Below are 19,119 nucleotides of genomic sequence, written 5' to 3'. Positions count from 1 at the left end.
AAAGCAATTAGATGAAATAAATATGTTGAATAAAGTATTTTACTGGCAGAATGACTAAGATATCAAGAACAATTATTGATCTGCAGTCTGGGACCCAAGCAGCTCAAATCACATCAACTACCTGAGCTTTAAAATTAACTCTATCCTCTGTTCAGGCCTCCAGGCTATTCGGCCTCTTTCAAAGTACCTTTGTAGGACCTTAGTAAGCATGAATTAAGTAGTTAGCAAGTTAGTTAATCCAGTCTATCCTTCAGTGAAAGAGAAACAGTCTGACTGGCTTTGCTGAAGTGTACAAATAAAGGAACAGGAGCAGTTATCTTGGAAAAGGTGCCAGACTAAGTTCACACCCTTGTTTACTCACCAGGTAACACCTTAGGGTTTTCATACCCTAAAGCAGAATTTAGGACACGTGCGTGCACACACACACATTAGAGTACACATTTAGTTGTGCAGTTACTTTCAGGTAGCAGTCTTATATAAAACAGCTTAGAATAGCTCAGATCTCAAGTTAAAAGACAAAATACAGCAAATACGCATGACAGTCAGGAAAAAGTCAGAAAGGGAGGAATACCAGTAAAAAAAACCCAATACATCTCTCCCGAGTAGGGTAGGAAAACATTTAGAAAACGTGGTATACAGTTAAGTTCTTCAACATATAATTATTTCAAGGTATCTGCTCTATCATGGGAGCCTTCCCTTTACCACCACAGAGTCCTTGTAAGTATCACTTTGAGTTACATACATGCACAAAATAAAGGAGTTTGGATCATCTCTATTTCAGTGAAGCGTTAGCTACTGAAAGACTGAGTTTCAAAAACTTCCCCTCTGGACAAGCTCTCTTGCTGTAAGCCCAACTAGGATAAGAGGCAACAGTTGTGGGGAGAGGGAATAAGCAAGTGCAGCTGAGTTACCCTGAAGAGATGCTTCTGGGAAAAGGACACCAGCATGCACTCCTTCCCACTGCAAAGTCGCTCAGCAGTTAGGATACTTCTTTTCCCCAACTCATTTGTGTTGCCCTTCTCAAGCTTTGGGGCAGATAGGGGACAGCCCTACACTAGAGGAGACACAAGGCACTAAAAAAAATCCTGCAATATGACCAGTGTTCAAAGGCCTTTGCTTGCCTGCTGTACACATTAAACAGGCTCCCCACTTCCCTGGACAACTGATTGCTAGGATTGACACAACATTTTACTCTTACTAGTCAACAATACAATATAATACCATATAGGACGTTATCATATAAAACACTTAAAAGTTTAGAAATGCTTGACATTTGTTTCAATCTCAGCGTAAACAGAGTGTGTTGTGGGGTTTTTAAGCTTCATTTTCTAAGGAAACCAATCCACATATCCAGACCGTCTCAGCTTTCCCTTTGCCTCACACCCAAAGGAAGCTCCATAGGGGTTAACTGCATCTTACAGTCAAAGCAATAAAACCCAGCAATCTAGACAAACTGAACACCATTTAACAGAGAGACAGGAATGTCATAAGGTTTTCAGATTTCTTGCTGCAGGAAGAAAAGTGAGGTGAAGCTCACAGAAGACAGGGCTACTCTGCTTGCAAACTTTTATACATAAAAAAAACACCCAACCGCTTGCATGACAAACTTTATGAATGCCAGAATACCAGACAGTCTTCACTTGGAGATTCCCTTTCCTCAGGCTACCAAGTCATTAGCCATGAAACAAAAATTCACAGGTTTCCACACCGTTTGTGGAAGTTTAATGTTAAATTTTAACTAAAATATACACTAGTCACTGAAAAAGTCTGTGTTTATTCTTTTTGATTTATAGCATTTTCTAGATGTGAAACAGTCTCTTGCTCAGACTTTATTTCCCTATTGCAGTGATGTCAGTTTGTATTGTAATGATGCAGCAATGTATGAACTTTTTTATTATTATGTTTAATATACTTCTAGTACTGAAACAGATTCTCCTGTCTAATTAGGTACAGCAATTAATAACTGAAATTGAACTGATGATGATACAGTTCTGCAAAACAAAATAATGAAGCTGAAATCAGAGTTAACTGTTTCCACAAATTAGCACTGACATCAACAGCAGCTTATTCTGAACTTTACAGATAAACCAGTTAAAAGAAAAGAAAAATAATTAAAATATTTCTCATTTATTTAGCTGCTCCCCACACTCTACGAGCCATTCCTTCAAACAGCTGACCCTGAGTGTCACTGAATTTGGGACTTACTAAACAATCAACTAACCTTAGAAGATTTTCTTCGGCTTCTTCTCGTCCAAACCACCACTAGTTTATCTGGCTGCCTGTTGAAGACAAGGAAGAAAAAGCTTAATTTGGAACAAGATCAATATGTAAACAGTTTATATTAAAACTCATGCAATACATGACATCCTTCGCAGATACATTATCTCTTAAAAATAGCTCATCTAAAAGCCACTCTCACAGTTGTTAAACAGGAAAAAAAAATGTTGTATTTTTAGCAAAAGGCTGTCTTTGAGTCTGCAGACTAATGTCATCCTTCTCCTCCTACTCTCCTTGCCTGTAGGCATCTCTCCAGCGCCAGCAGCGCACCTGAGGAGAAACTCTTCTCTGGGGCAGAGAACAGGATCTGGCCTCAGAGAACATGTAAGATACAAAATGATGTTCTTCATGGTATACTTAGCAGATCACGAAAACATCGAGTTCCAATGCATGGATTTCAAGAGTATTTTTCCACAATTTCTCATTAAAAGAGCACTCAGGTCTCCAGAGATGCCATGAGGAACGCTAAGAAGGATCCTACCCAGGTCCCTTCATTTGCTGCAGCTCCACCTCAGGTAACAGTGGTGCCACTTTGTCCCTCTAGATCTGTTTTGATCTTGTCTTATTTACCTTTGCATCAGAACTGGTTTTTATTCTTACAATACCACTGGATCATCCCTCTCAGGGAAGAAACATGCCACAAGCTGGAAGAGAGAAGCAGCACACTGTTTCATGTGGTTCCAACACCTAAACCAGAAGGCCAATCCTGACGGAGATGGTGTCCAAGAACAGCATACACACGTATGCAAACAAACAGGCCCAGAGAAGCAAGACAGCAACACAAAGCAAGGAAACAGGACTGCCGGCACCAAAGTGAGTTGACTCAGAATAGGAATAAATCCACAACTGCATACCTGCACAGATACTTTTTCATTACAGGGTTCACTAGAAAAGACCAGTGGCTATGCTGCAGGCCTCAAAGAAAAGAAACAAAAAGAGTAAAGAAGAGACTATATCTAGACACAACACAGTTATTCTGAAAAATTTATGTAAAATTTAAAAATTCCAGCTCCAGTGCTGAAATGCTTCCAAATCTGGACTAAAAAAGAAGGAAATCAGAGATGGGCAGTACAATATGGGCAGTCACCTCCTGTGACACCAGTATGTGTATCTCCCAGGTTGGCAACTGACTTTACATTTAACTCCAATTCTTTCACATTATTTTCAAGCATGACACCGTTTGCTTGCCTTTACACAGGTGTCAGAGACAGACGGTGCTTCTGTACAGTTCTCCAGCAGGAGCTGTGTCTGCATCACATATACACACAGTTGTCACCAAGACTGGATTTGTTTCTCAATTTTGAAGAACTCCCTCAGCCAGGAATCCAAAGAAATACACTAATATGAAATAGCCAACCAGAGTCCCAAATCAGACTGAGAAGACCAAGCTGTGCTGATGGGACAGCACGAACAGCACTTGCTCCACTCTGCTCTTTCATCAGTGATACACTTTGCTCCTTCAGCTTCAAGTATAAGAGAAATCCACATCCAGAGGTACTTTGTCAAGCCAAAATACGGAAGCTGTCGTGATTTGGAGAGAGAAAATTTAGCAGGTGGGATGAGGAGAAGAAGGAAGAAAATACCCCGAAGGATGAGTTTTCCCTAAGTACACCACATATGTAACTGAAACAAACCAAAGAACAGCAGTTTTTCTAAGGGGTTTTCTTGGAGGAAGTCAAAATCCAACAATTAAAAAATATCTTCAAAGAACTCTTTCCCAAACAAAGCCAAGAGCAACTTTCTATTGCACAATCTGTTCATTGCTCTTTCAAGTCAATGTAATTCTGGAAGAAAAAGTCCAGCTCATATTTTCATCAGCAAATTTGCATTCGAGTTAATTGTGATGTCTCAATGTTAGGAAGTGGCCAGAACTGCATAATGCAGTTTGCTCATTTAAAACATTTCAGTAGCATTTCCTGCTTCAGACTCCTCCCCTCCTTCAACATCATAAACCTGGGCTGCTAATTAACCAACAATAAAAGCAAATAAAATCCCTTCTGAAGAATAAGGCTGAAGAACAGTTTTAGTACCCTTTATAAGTTTACTTTGTGCACTCAGAGATCATTCCAAATGCAAAATCCACAACTGTACAAGCTGAACAAATACTAACGGTCAGCTGTAAAAAAAAATTAAAAATTAATTCCCTGTGCTTCACAAGCAACATTTCTCATTCTTTTTAATCCACCAGCTTTTAGATAGTCACTTATTCAGCTCCGGCAAAGTGAGTATGTTTAAGGTAAGGAATAACACACTACTAATCCTAAAACAGTGGGATTGGGATGCAGGAAAGAACTAGGTTTTATCAAAACAGCTATGTCTCCACACTAAGTAATTGCTTCAATATTTTCAACATCACTTCAACATCACCAAATTTTCAGCAGGAGTTTTTAATATTGTACTGGAATCTGACACGATTGGCTTGGTGGTGACTTTGCCTTTGCCCCCGTGCCAGCGCACAGCACTGCTGAAGTGGCAGCAGCCACTGGGAGCGGTTGTCAAAGGAAGCCAGCAGCATTGTGCCAGACCCTGCCACCAGAAGAGGCAGGGACACAGCAGCAGGGACTGACGGACCAAGCATGGATCTGAAAGATCATATTTTATAAAGCTTATCATAAAACTTGTATTTGCTATTTACTCTTTTTTGAGTAGTTCACAAGAAACTGTTCCTGAAGAAAGACAACTTGTAGTGGTAAACTTATTTTATTATTTACAAGTGAAACTCACTCAGCCAAGCAAGGAAGATTATGATTTCAAAGTTTGTGGCTCAGAGAAAGAGCTTCATCACTGCCCCACATACTAAATAACTAAAATGAGATTTAAAATACAGATTAATAAGACATCTATAATTCAAACCCATGCCTGCTTTTCCTGTCAAATGGCAGCCCTGATTGTGGTATCTTCAATTCTCTCATTGAAACAACCGATTTAAAAAAACAAATAAGACAGTGGAAACAGACATTGCCATATCTAAAAATATTAAATAAAGCAATAAAAACAGTCCACAGACTGTAAAAAACTATGTCATCTGATCATCACCTTATATACCGCAAATTTCAGCCACTGAAAAGGAGGTTGTGCAAGAGTCAAGGGCTTTTGGGGTTTGGTTTGATTATTCCAGGAAATGTTTGGCACAATATTTTGATTGCAGAAATCTCCAAATATCTTTTGTGAAAGAAGAACATAAAAGGTAATGGCCTTCTGTTAGCTCTTGTTTTGTAAACCTTTTAGAAGAAGCAGATAACATTAAGCAGGACCTATTTTTCCACCAAATGTACCACTCTAACTGAAAACTACAAAAGACTTATGGCTAGGCTCTGTTGTTGCAAAGTATTGCAAATGTACTTAACTACAGTCACTGAAGCCAATGGCAAGACCAATTACTAACAATCCTTTAGTGAAAGGGGAGAAAATTGGTAATGATATTTGTAACAAAGCGTCATTACATTTCATAACCGAGATAATCTTTAAATGCCCATAAGGCAGGAAGTAACTTCCTTCTATGTAAGATGGACACACTACAGCCTGCACACTTGTTTTGGCATCTAATTGCCTATATGTTACAGTTTGCCTTTTTTTTTGGTGGAGCTTTTCTTATTCTTCCTGAGTTCGATTTGAACTGCATTAATTATTACAGGCTGCTAGATTACTCTTGTGAAGCAAGCTTAAAAGAGCATAATTAACAAGAGAAGCAGAAGCGTTAGTACAATAACATGCAGACACACCTATTCAGGGATAAAAACAATTACTTGAGGACTAATGTCAAAGTACTTCTGATAAGATTTTTTTTTTCTTGAATAACCTTTTGTCCTCTATGCATTGTGCATAGCAGCATGACACACATGATTTCCATTAGGAACCAATCCTCCCTCCCCACCAGCAAACAGCTTTCTACATGACTGCTGGAATGGTTGTCTAATGGTCTCTTAAAAATAAATGTGACTGGTTCTGTACCACCATTAATTTGGGATGAACATTACTTTTCCTTATTTTCCAGATAGCTTTTCAAAGTAATTCTCTTTGCAGTGCAGAATTCTGCACTGGGGCCTACAGTATGCCATGTATTGCCGTTAGTCAAGGAGCTAATCAAGCAATGGCCTTTGCAAGCCTCATACTAAGTTTTTTTCTTTCAGAATTTCCTGTTGGTCACAATGAATGAAATTCCACTGCTGCCTACAACTCCGGGAAGCACAGTGCAGTCACGACCAATGCTTTAAACAGGCCTAGAGACACTGGGAAGAATGATGTCATGTGTTGATGTATTTGCCAAATGAGCCCTCTCACTGAGTGAAGGTACAGCACTGACTGCAAAGGCCAGAAACATTAAGAAAATAAAACACCACACACATAAAACCTATCTGAGCTACACTACAAGATGAAGATTTGGATTTCAGGAAGGGGCTTGGGGTTTTCTTTCCCACTTCCGTTTCACTTCATAGTGGAAGTTAAGGGTATTCAAAACACTCCGCACCCAGACATCATTCAACATAGTTGCACAAGATGCCAAGACACATCAAGCAGGAGATTAAGGCAGGGGGACCAACATGTTCACTTGTCCAAGCCTGTCTGCTCCCATTCCCCCACTAAAGACTCCCATGTAAGTAAGGCCTGCGTACATTTCTGAATCATCACAACCTCACACTGTAACTGAATCAAACCAGCAGCCTCCCAGCCTAATTCTTTGCACTATAAGCATCAAGCCCCTAAAATAATACAAAGCTTGTTCTTCCCTCACTGCAACCATCCAGCAGTCTTAGCAGGGCTGTGAAATTTCAAAACAGAAATAATTAAAAGAAGCACAGCAAGAGGACACCATCCTTCCACTTCTGTCTTCACTTTCCACACTTAACACAGAAAATTCCTTCTTTATTTCTTCCCACCAGAGGTCTCTACATATTTCTTCAAGACTACTCAAGCTGTTGCAAGACCACAGTTTTCCTCGTGAATTGAATTTTAGGTTTTTTGAACACACCTGCAGTGAAACAGACTGGCTTCTACAAGACTTACGTCTCAAGATTGTGCTTTCCTTCTCAAAAGAAGCTCAAGTCTGGCTTTGCTTGGTTTAAAAGCGAAACTCTAAGACTATTTTACAAGTGCAGTCAGACCTACTGAATCTGCACAGCATCTGTTTGCAAGGCTGAGCGTGGAATGTGTAGCATGTATTGCTGATGAGCTGGTTTTCTTAAACCAAACAAAGTCTGCAGAATGAGCTGGATTAAACAAAGCCTAAATTCATCCATTATTCAGAACAAGCGAGAAGGGCAGATGCAGCTTCATTTTTCAAGGAGTTATTGTAGGAAAGGTTCTTGAGCAAAACAAACCTGACAGGATCATCAAGCAAAATCTTCTCCTAAAGCTTTATGCAACAGGATTTTATATTGCAGAATACACAAACTGACCCTAAGTTTTCAGAAGTCAAGTTCTTTAACATCCTTTTGGTGATAACAGAATACCTTGACTAGCCTCTGAATATTATGTCACATCCAGCTGCCCTTTATGTAGCAGCTTTCTTTGCTTGAGCCAACTTAAACCTTGCTTATCCCAAGGAGAGGTTAAGAACACTGCACCAGAAGGCTCAAGTGGATCTCTTATCCCACTCTCCTATGACCTCAGGCACTCCCCTAGGCAGACATTTACTCCATCAATGCTTAGTCCACACATTTACATTGCACATTCTACCACACTAGAGCTTTGAAACGCCTCCTGATGCTCTATAACAAGCAATGCCTACAGGAAATAAGAGCTGCTTAAGGCCACCTAAGCTTCCCAGCCAAGTAAATTCAGAGCATTAGAACCCCACTAAATGCATTTCAGGTTTTGTGCATGGCTAGCGGGGGCACAGGCTAACTGGCAGGGAGGAGCACAGGCTAACAGGGCCGCTCAGACAAACCTTAAATGAAAAGAGCAGAGCGTGTTGCTTTATAGTGCAAAGATCACAGGAGGCTACTGTGAGTCAGATCTTTCTCAGATGCCAGATTTTCTTTTCATGTTCTTTTCTCAGAACATTTAGTCTTCTACATTTTAACAATAATGAATAAATGTTTAAATACAGCGCTCTCTTCAGAGCCAGCACCACACAAACCTGCCTGCACAGTGCACCCGGTCCTGAGCCGTATGAACTCCCTGTAGAGCTGGGGCCTGGCAACTGCCAAGGGAATAAACACAAACCAGTTGGCAACCAGACACATTTTCACCTTGTACACAGCAGTGGAGTTGAAAGCTGGTTTAACAAGGTGAAGTGTAACGCCATTTATCTGCTATGAAACCCACATGGGTGAACACATCCTCAACTTCCTTAAGCAGACACAAGTGACCAGCATTATCTCCCCTCTTCACGAATGTTCATGTTCAGCGTTGTGTAAAGCAATAAAACAGAAACCAAGGAAACATAGCTTTAGCTAACTTAAGCAAATAAACCAGGAATTCTGAATTCAAATTCCAGCTCCACTCACTGACTATACAGCCTTCATAAAATTTTAAGGGCGACACTGAGCAGCATTAACCCCTCTCCTTGAGGCTTTAATCAGAATCTGTGACCTGCCTGTACTTCTATTTAACTATGCGCTGAAGACAATATCTCTGCTGAAGTTAATATCTCACTAAAGATAATATCAAGTTACTGAAGATACTTTAAACTACCGTGTTATCCCTTCTTATTTTGATGCACAAGCATAAACGTTAGAGGTATTCCCACAATAAAAAGTGCAAAAAGCCTAACAAAAATAAAACTCTTCAACTGACAAATGCTGCCTGAAACAGCTTCAACCCATCAAAACCAAACGTCCACATTAAACAATATATTTCCATACTAAAAATATGCAAGAGTTTTCTCAGTACACCACTGTCAATTTTAATCAGACCTCATTACAAAACAGATCCTATTCCATTTTGCATAATGTGGGGGCTTGGTTTTTTTTTTTTCCAAATAGTATTGGAACAGAAGGTTTTTCTGTTTTTCAATCTGGAAACAGCAGAGGAAAAAAATTATTTTTCTGCAATTCCTGCAGATCAGAAGAAAAGTGTGTATCTTACACCAAAACCACAGAGACAGAAAATTGAACTATTCACAATAGAATCTTCTTCCTCCACTATTTTCTAAAGTGGATTTAGGAAATTCTGCATAGCCTACTACGAGCACTTAAAGATGATAATGATCTTTGCTGCTCTGACTGCCTGGGTGAGTTTCATATTCACATACAGATACAAGATCAAAGGTTTTCATTTCTGTTCCACTGAGATTCCAACATCAACATTAAGACTTGGACAAAGCAAGTGTCTGAGCCAATAATACATTAATGCCTCCATCTTTCTCCTTTCCTTGCAATCCATGGACTCACCCTGAAGAAATTACAGTTCAGTGTGTGCAGGAGTAGGAGAGGCTGGCACCGTGCATCTTGTAAAGCTCCCTTCCAAACCAATAACACCAGGTTTTCTTGTTTGTTTTTGTTTAAGGCCATGTTTTGGATTACACAAAAGGAACTTCTGTCCTTTGAAGATGCACAGAAATTGTGAACACACTAAAAGTTTCTGAGTGGGCAGCAAGCACAGAACAGTACCAGTTTGTAGGGCTTGTCTAGAAGAGAAAGTTCACATCACCTTCCTGGGGCGCCCAGATTATGGGATTTAGATGCTTACACAGTCAACATAAAAACGCTAATACCTAAGAAGAGCAAATGACTGCTAAGGTGAATAGTAGTCTACTTCCTCAGTACCTTAAAGTTTGAAAAGCTTGAACATATGGTTGAAGATAAAAAAGGCAGTGCAGCCTCTTGGTGTGCACTCTAGAGAAGATTGTAGACTAACTCTGGGTAGCATGACACAAGGATATGGTAAGCTAAGGGGCAGATCCATGGTATGCTGTGTCAATACAAGGAACAGCTTGGAAAGGTTGGTGTGATATGATAACTCATACTTAGTGTTCTAAATGATGACTTCACTGACCCCTAAATTAACCCATACTTATTCTGAGACAGGGGCTCTTTGGGTTCATGCACAGTGAGCTCCCCAATTACAGACTCCTTATCTGCCAGCAGCCTCCTTTTGCTTTTGCAAATTAATATCACTAATATTAAACTAATGAGGGGGGGGAAGAAAAACAGAGAAAAGAGGAGTGGAAGTGAAACCGTGGCATGCTGTGCTAGTTCCTTTCTCTATCTCTGCCAAGGAAACCAGACTTTGCATATACCGTCAGGTGCTCTCAGCCACAGCCAGAACAGATATGGTATCAATAAGGATGAACTCACTTCTGGGGAAGAAAAGCACTGAGAGATGCTTTCTCTGTTCCGATTCTGGCACCCCTTCAGCTGTATGACCAACTGCAGGTTTAAGAACCACATGCTTTCAACAAAGCACTCAGTTACCAGGAGAAACATGTCTCCTCTACTCCACAGCCAGGGGCAGTGATGGAGGCAACACACCTTCCTGGCACACTTTAGAGGCACAAAACTGGAAATGTTACCACTGTGCAAGCAGCAGCTACCAGAGATCTCAGAAGCAGACACAGCTTCAAAACACCATGGAGAAACATACGAATCTTGCATTTAAACTTGAACCAAAATCAATGTCACACATTTGCACAATAAGTAAATGTCCCAAAGCCTCTAAAGATCCCATCCTTTCCAAGCTTCTCCAGACCTTCAAAACGTAACGAATGAGAGTAAGTCAATACGAGCCAGCAATGCACACTCTTAGCCCAGAAGGTCAACCTTATCCTTGGCTGCATCAAAAGAAGCGTGGCCAGCAGGTTGACAGAGGTGATTCTGCCCTTTTACTCCTCTCTTGTGAGACCCCACCTGGAGCATTGTGTCCAGTTCTGGAATCCTCAACATAACAAGGATATGGAACTATTTGAACAGGTCCAAGAGGAGGGCTACAAAGACAGTCAGAGGTCTGGAACACCTCTGGTATGAGGACAGGCTGAAAGAGTTGGGATTGTTCAGCCTGGAGAAGAGAAGACTCCAAGGATACCTTAGAGTACCTAGGCTATACCTTATAGCCTTCCAGGAGCTGGAGAGGGCCTACAGGAAAGCTGAGGAGGGACTTTTTACAAGGGCATGGAGTGATGGGACTAGGGGGAACGGCTACAAACTGGAGAGGGGAAGATTTAGACTAAACATTCGGAAGAAATTCTTCACAATGAGGCTGGTGAGGCACTGGCACAGGTTGCCCAGGGAAGCTGAGGCTGCCCCATCCCTGAAGGTGTTCCAGGTCAGGTTGGATGGAGCCTTGAGCAGCCTGGTCCAGTGGGAGGTGTCCCTGCCCATGGCAGGGGGGTTGGAACTGGATATCTTTAAGGTCCCTTCCAACCCAAACCATTCTAGGATTCTACAATAAATCTTGCACCAGTAAACTATAGATGGATGTCTGTCAAAACTGAAGCTGTGATTCTCTTGCATGCTAAGAAATAAAGACATTACTGGGGTTACAGAATTGTTGCATATGGTTTCAAGGGAACTGTCACAGGCCAGTAGAAACTGCCACTGATATGCCTTGATCACGTGGCCCTCTGAGAGCTGCTTTAAGCTGGAGGTATGGCCATAAGAAGTGCAATTACTCGATCAGCTAAACAAAGGCTCCAAAGACTGCAAAATTAGAACAACTCTTCTCTTCCGGCCCAATCTGTTTAAATAACTCATTACATAGTTTCGAAGCTGCGTCCTGAAACAGAACACTTCCAATCACAGAACTCAATCTCAAAAGCAAGACATTTACTTCTGTCTACAAGTCAACAATTCTTTCTCTGGAATCCTTCATCCAAAGCCTAAAAATTTGTATCATTTTTAGCAATTTAAACTCACCCAGCCTTTTAAATAATGCCCTGGTAGTCACACCCCTGGCTCATATCCAGTAGCCAGTACTGGCTAAGAAAAATTGCCTGTTAACTCATGGATACTCAAGAGACCAAGCAAAACCTCCTGCCAAAGCTAAGGGCTCAATATGGTAAACAAAACAAAAAAGCAAAAATATTTCCATACTGAGAGACTTCTATTTCTATTTTGAAATGTAAAAAAAATGACCTTACAGCTTTTAAAAATCGGGAAGTATTTTCAAAATATCAAACTTCCTAAATGGCAGATAAAAATCAATAAGACAGTCTTATTTCAAGGTCAAAAAACCCTAAAACCAACAACTGTGGATCTAAGCAGATTTTGCTTATAACTGCTGTTTGTTAGACGCCCAACAGCAATCTGAACTAATTTGTAACTAATTATTTCAAGATTAGCTAAGGTGGAAACCAATAGCTTATTTAAAATCATTGTTTTAAAGCATGGGTTTTGATTAAAAAAGAGCAAACATATTGAACCTACAGTATAGCTAAATTCATGCTGATGTTGAAAGTTTACATAGAAGTTACATCTTTCAGCCAGCCAGGTTTTTTTTGTTTGTGATTTTAATTTTTTTAATAACCTTCTTATATTGTATTCTTTCTGTTACAACCTGATACAGCGTTCACCTCTGTCAGACACTCCTACCACAAGAACACCAAGCTGTGCCTACGCTCCTTGGAAAAGCTTACTGTTGGTTCCTAACATTCAAGAGGGGATATTCCTCAAGGCATGAAAGTTCCTTTGCATCCCTGGAATTTTCTGACATATAAACCGTTAAAAATGAACACTGTCCTTTCCTTGCTTACACTTCTGACAAAGATACATACAAGTAGACACTGCCAGTATCAATTGTTCAGCATCTTATGATGATGCCTTCTGCTACCCATCCCACACCAAGTTTGTAAATGGAGACTAAATTGGGTCACTACGCTGGCCCCCACCCCACCACTCTTCTGTCTGTGCTGTCATGGTTGGTATTTTCTATTAACTTGAAATAGATGGAAGCTCCCCATCCTATAGTGAAACGCTTGAGTGTGTTTTAGCCTGATGGCTACTGTAGTAACCTGATGGATCTTAGCATGGGACAGTTGTAAAGAAATACCTGCAGCCATAAGAGACTCCTGGATGCTATCCAGGTTTTTTATTAAGTGGATTTGATGTCTTGCAGGCTGGATTCCAGTCTTATACCGTTAAATCAGGCAAAGGGATAAAGGGACAGAGCCCCTCTGTCCCATAAAGCACACAGCTTAAAAGATTAAGTAATTTTGTCTCACACTAGATTTCAATTTTACTGCAGTTTAAAAATTTTTTATCTGTAAACACAAATGTGTCTGGTGTGAAAAGCAATTCTCCTTGGAAGCTGAAAGGTGAATAAAAAAAGGGACGTTAGGTTGGTTCCTGTAGCAAAATTTACTGTTAAACTTGCAAAGTGCTGAGAGCCGTCCATCCAATGTAAAAGACAAAGCTTCTCAAACTTACTGCAACATCTAGTAGTGCTAAGAGAAGAATGATGTCCTTATAATGAAATGCAAAAAGCCTCCTATCAGATCAATTGCTGCAGGATCTGGCAATAAATGAGGATAAACAGGAAGAAAATTTTTAATTTAAAGCTTTTAGAAGGGTATTACAGTAAATGAAATTATAATAAATTACTGTAAATTAAATTTCAAGTTAGAGTTTTTATACACTTGCCTAGCTAAGGCCAAAGAAGCCTAATTAATAAAATCCACTCTGCAAACTAACCACCAAGGGAATGGAATCAATTTGAGCTGCACAGAGTTCATACAGAGCACTGAGGGGGAAAACCGGTTATGTGCAGAGTCATCAACACGGACAATAGAGATGCGTGGGCACACAAACTCCTTGGATTCTGCAAAATAAGATTTTCCACATATTTCAGCATATTTGATATAAAATGCACTTTTCATCTTTAAAACAAACAAGGCTCAAAAGTTGAAGCCTGCAAAATTTTAACATATTTACTTCTCAAGCATTCAGATGGAACATCAGCCTTCGCAGGGCAGGCACTGCACATGCGTGTGCATGCTTGTGCTCCAGCAGTACGAGCGCTTCAAAACAACCGGCAGACCCACGGAGGAACACTCAGGCAAATTAACATCACCAGGCTAGTGCAGTAAAGAGCAAATCTCCTGAATGAGTGCATTCATAGAAGTGTTCAGCATGGTTTATTTATGCACTTCATGCTTTACGTCAACTCTCCTTAACTTTTCCAGTTTCTAAGCATAGACAAGACCTTACACAAAACACTTATCTCAACCTGATCTGTTAATTTAACCTTGTCTCTTGGGCTTTGACAGATGAGCACTGGCATATCTAGCTCTTGCTGTTTAACACATTACCCCGTGTAGTACTGATGCCTTCTCAACAGCTTTTCCTCCTCAAAGCTGTCCACCAGAGGAAGTGCAACTTCCGTCCTCAGCGCTGCAGCCCTTGGTTGGATGTGACCTTGATGAAGGCAGACCTAGCAGGCTAAATCCTTTAACCTCTTTCACTGCAGTCAAGCCGGGTCTCTAATTTCTCAATGATCTAGCTGAAAAGCTAGTCTTCAGCTTTAACATATATTGGCTTGGGTTTGTTTGTTCTGCAGCCAGACATGCAATATAGTACCAAATGAGACGTGAATTTACTCATTCATTTCAACGCAGTTAACCTGCAAAGATGCTTTAGGTCATTAAAACCCTCAAACTTCAAAGCCAACAAAAACAAGCATTTTTGAGAAAATTATGAAGTCAAAGTGTAAACCAAAGCCGGGCTTTTGTAACATCACCTCACACTGATGGAAAAATGCAGAGAAACCTTCATGTTCCCCACAAGGGGCAGGGCAGGATTCCTGGTGGAAGCTGTGTATGCCAGAACCTGATAGGCATCCACATACACAGGCTGCATAACAGCTCCTTAGAAACACTCTGCTCCACGACATCCAGCCTCCAAGCAGTGAGACACTTCTATAAAGACACGGTAAATCCCAAGTGTCCAAGACATCTCTCCCACATGCAGTCTGTCCCCAGCAGCACGTGCAGGCACACACCACCAGTTTTCCCTGCAAGCCAACATGGACAGCCCTTACTCCTATGGGGCTGACAGCCCTCGGTCTTCCTGCAAATGAAGGATGTCACTCAGCAGCAGGATAGCAAAAGGCAGCAGAGCAGAAATTGGGGCCAGAAGGGCCGAAGCGTAGACAAGCTCTCACATCAGACACCTTCTGTTTCACCCAACATAAATAAACCTTGCCATGTCCGAATGACCCCAGGATTTGAAGATAGATGCAGGCTCCCTCTTCTCTTCAACTGTACTCTCCCTTCCCCCTCTTAGATCTCCTAAGACATAGATAGGGACCTTACAGCTGGAATACCTAAAGGAGGGGGAAAAAAGGTTGAAACAATCAAAGAGAAAATATCCATAAAGTAAAGATGGCACGTGGCCAGCTTCATCCCATAAATAACAGAACCAGAGAGGAAACAGGTTACCTACATTTTCCTTCTGGCTTTGAATCATTTGATTTCTATACAGTTCTTCTCCTCAAGAATCAGCCACGAACCAGACTGGCAATTCTGTAATGGGTGGTGGAGGTTTGCTTCTCTCAGGAGAATCAGTGTCAAGAGTTTAGCCTGCCTCTGACCAAATGCAGAGCAATTCTCAGTTTAGCCTCATAAATATTTCAAATGTCTCATGTGCTGCCCCATCTCTTACACTGCAAGTCCGTCACAGGACAGATACGCTGGACCAACAAACCAGTAAAATAATAGCAACAATCTGCATAGAGTTTTTTGACATTTTTTTAATGTTAGGAAATAAAATGTTGTGTCCCCCACACACACCTCTTCCACAAGCATTAGCTCTGGTGACTGATTTTGTGGACATGATATGAAAGAAAATGTCAACTGAAGTCCAAGCAGAAAATAAATCATAGAATAAATTCTGCAGCAGAGGATAAAAAAAAAAACCCAAATGATCAGCAATTCTAATCCAGCCAGCATATGTACATATTGAAGTCAACAAGCTTAAGCAGACTATTCCAACAGCTCCGATTATATCGCAGCAATGATAAGTCTATCCTGCTGTGCAGCCACAGCTTTGTTGGAGTTGTAACTGAGCTCCATCCTACCAGCTTTATTTCCAAAATCTTCATAGAGCTTAACAAAGCCCTTAGTGCTATAGTTGCTACATAAACACCTCTTTTCAAGCATTTGGTTTGAACTGTCAGGCAGACTGTCACAACCATTTGCAAGTGAATCTGACATAAACAGCGTAGGTCCCCTGAACTTTTCACACTGAACTCATCAGCAGGTAGGCTTTCAAGTGCAATTACACACTTCAGGCATCTGCCACCTCCACTGAAGAGAAGCTTGGTCCTTATGGTTATTGTCACTTCTAACATTGCCATCACTGGATAAAATATTTTAGAAACATCAATTGAGAAAGCATGTGCTTAGAGCCTAGTACCAATTCCTTCCTCCCCCTCAAACTGGCACTTATCCACTACACATACTCTTATTACTCATCACTCAAAGGAAAATATATAGAAAACAAACAAAACACCCTCCTCACAACAAAAAGCTTGTTTAAGTTCCTGCATCAACTGTGGGTCAGTGTTCATGTGGTCACCTCCCCTCAAGAATTAACTTTCCCATTTTCTTCATGCGCTCTGCTTCACTAGTCCTGCTCTACCTCAATCCAATGTTCAGCAACAGTTTCCACTTTGACTCCATATAACCAAATACACTTGCAAATTACTTCATTATTAACATTACTTATATTTAGAAAAATGCTCCCCTTTTTCCTGTTTTTATTTTCCAGTTTGTAGACTATCACTTGCAGTTTCCTCCTCACTTATGCAATGTCTTGCTACCATAAATATGCACTCATACAATTCCTATCAGTACACCAAGTTTTGCGTACCTTTTCTGCAATTTCTCTGTATTTGTTTCAGAGATATAAAACAGGGATCATTTTTCTTCGTCACACAGCAGTCTTATAAGACTGGATTAATAATGGAGCCATGCAGCTGCAGAATTTCTGTGCAGAGGAACTGACAGCACTTGATATTTATTTCCACACAGCGAAATGTCATATTAGTTGTTTTACACCAGTACCACCAAACAGAGAGCTGCTACCTCCTGGCCTTTAGCAGGAGACATAAATCCTACTTATAAGTAATTGTGGACATAAAACTGCATGAAAGCTGACGGAAGATGATTTGTGTGCACAAATTAGAGTGTGATAGAAAAGATGAGTTGTCTACAGTTACAAGGAAATTGAAAGAAAGCCTAGTGTGGAGCTAGGACTACACTCTCTACTAGAATGACAAGCAAAAAGTACTTTATTTATCAAATCACTTTCATAGAAAAAAAATGCACAGAATATACCAAGTCTGCATAGAATTTACCAAGTCTGCTCTGAGCAAACAAAGGGGCAAAACTGACCGACAATTATTTATGTAAGGTACAAAAATAACTTTTACTACTGCTCTTAGTAACTGAAAACCTACATAGCCTCGCTAGCTTTTCTATTTTCAGTACTCAAAGGGACTACTCTGCAGCTTCTGGCTACATCTAGGTAGCAAGAGAGAGATCATTGTGCGATTTCTTTGCTGTGATTGGGCACCTGCCTTGGGATAGAAATTAAAAAAAAACTTCCACAGCCATGTGTACACAGAACCCGCTTCCCAGGTTCAAATAAAGAGAGAAACCATGCTTGGGCATAATAATCAGCTCAAAAAGCTCAAATAATAAATAAGTTCTTATCCTCCTGTAACCGTGTATAAATGTACCAAACAGTAAGAGCATGTATGTAGTCTTTTTGTTGTATTACTCCCACCCTTTTCACATCAACCACTCCAATCACACTGGCATGTGACACCAACATGGAAAACAACTTACACAGATACAGGGAAGAAAATAAAACACAGTGACAACATAATGATGTGTCAGGTCAAAGAGATTAGGACATCAATTTGAGCTGCATAAAATTACACTGAGGAAGGTCAGACACATATTGCAGTTTTGTTTATGAAGCTATAAATCTTCCTTTGAATAGAAAAATTTTCAAATGCACTCAGATTTTTTTTTTTTAACATTGTGTGACATTAGTCAGCAGCTTTTTTCTACCCATGTCTCAGAAGTATAAATATTTAAATAATGCAGTTTGTTGTCATTCAGCACAAAAAGAATCCCTGGAACACCTCAAATTCAATTTTCTTCATTAATTGTATGGTCGCTCAAAGAGAGGCACAAAACCATTTTTTGACACTCAAGACCTGCTCAGGACAGTTTTTGTGGCAACAGAACTACTTCAAATACAGAAGCTACTCCAAACTGGAATAGCTGTTGTGGTACAATCAAAAACATAAATTCACTTTTATTTTGCTACATTAGTGCTTAAATTGGCTGTGCAGTTATTTCCATGAAAATGTCTCTAGATTATGTACTTCTGTACTGCTGCCTCCCTGCCCATGAGGGAAGAACAGGTGCTGTATGACATGGATTGCAAAGGCACAGTAAAACAGTAGAGCTGCTGCATATAGATGAGGCCCAAGTTCATGTATGTGAATATTGCATGCTCAGCAAAATCAAGTCTGAAAGCTCGATGTGACACAGCAAGTTCCCATTTTAAAAAGTGGGCACATTTTGTCTCAAGAATTTTACATGGCCTAGGTCAGCGTACATTTGTATGAGTAAAACACAGAAATCTGAGAGCTGAAAAGAACTGTATTCAACAGGAAAACAAAGGCCTGGGGTTTACTACAATGTTGAGCATGTCAGTACCATTAAATACTTCGCTATTTCGAAGCTACTTAATTTACCATCGAGATGACTTAAGTTTGTAAGGGAAGCAAGATTTCTGGCCCTCCTTAGGCTGTGTGCCGCACAGCAAACCTGAGAACCCCCCAGGGCAGAGGCGTACAAGATTTGTTCCTTCCTAGCACAGCCACTCCTTCTGCTATTGATCTTCAGCATCTGGGTTTTCCCTCCTCTTAAGATGGTTCAACAGCATACAT

At 40.4% G+C, this 19,119-nt stretch overlaps 1 protein-coding gene across 11 annotated transcripts in view; it reads right to left on the bottom strand.

The window, feature by feature from the left end:
- EHBP1 (EH domain binding protein 1) overlaps positions 1 to 19,119 on the bottom strand; it is a 223,116-nt gene that overhangs the window by 191,257 nt on the left and 12,740 nt on the right. For all 11 annotated transcript variants that reach the window (XM_069850070.1, XM_069850071.1, XM_069850072.1 and 8 more), the window contains exon 3: positions 2,222 to 2,279. In XM_069850070.1, coding sequence (XP_069706171.1) covers positions 2,222 to 2,279 — 58 coding nt within the window. The remainder of the gene's footprint in view (positions 1 to 2,221; positions 2,280 to 19,119) is intronic.

Source organism: Phaenicophaeus curvirostris, chromosome 2, assembly GCF_032191515.1.
Source record: "Phaenicophaeus curvirostris isolate KB17595 chromosome 2, BPBGC_Pcur_1.0, whole genome shotgun sequence".
Taxonomy (NCBI): domain Eukaryota; kingdom Metazoa; phylum Chordata; class Aves; order Cuculiformes; family Cuculidae; genus Phaenicophaeus; species Phaenicophaeus curvirostris.
This window is presented reverse-complemented; position numbering and strand designations above follow the sequence as displayed.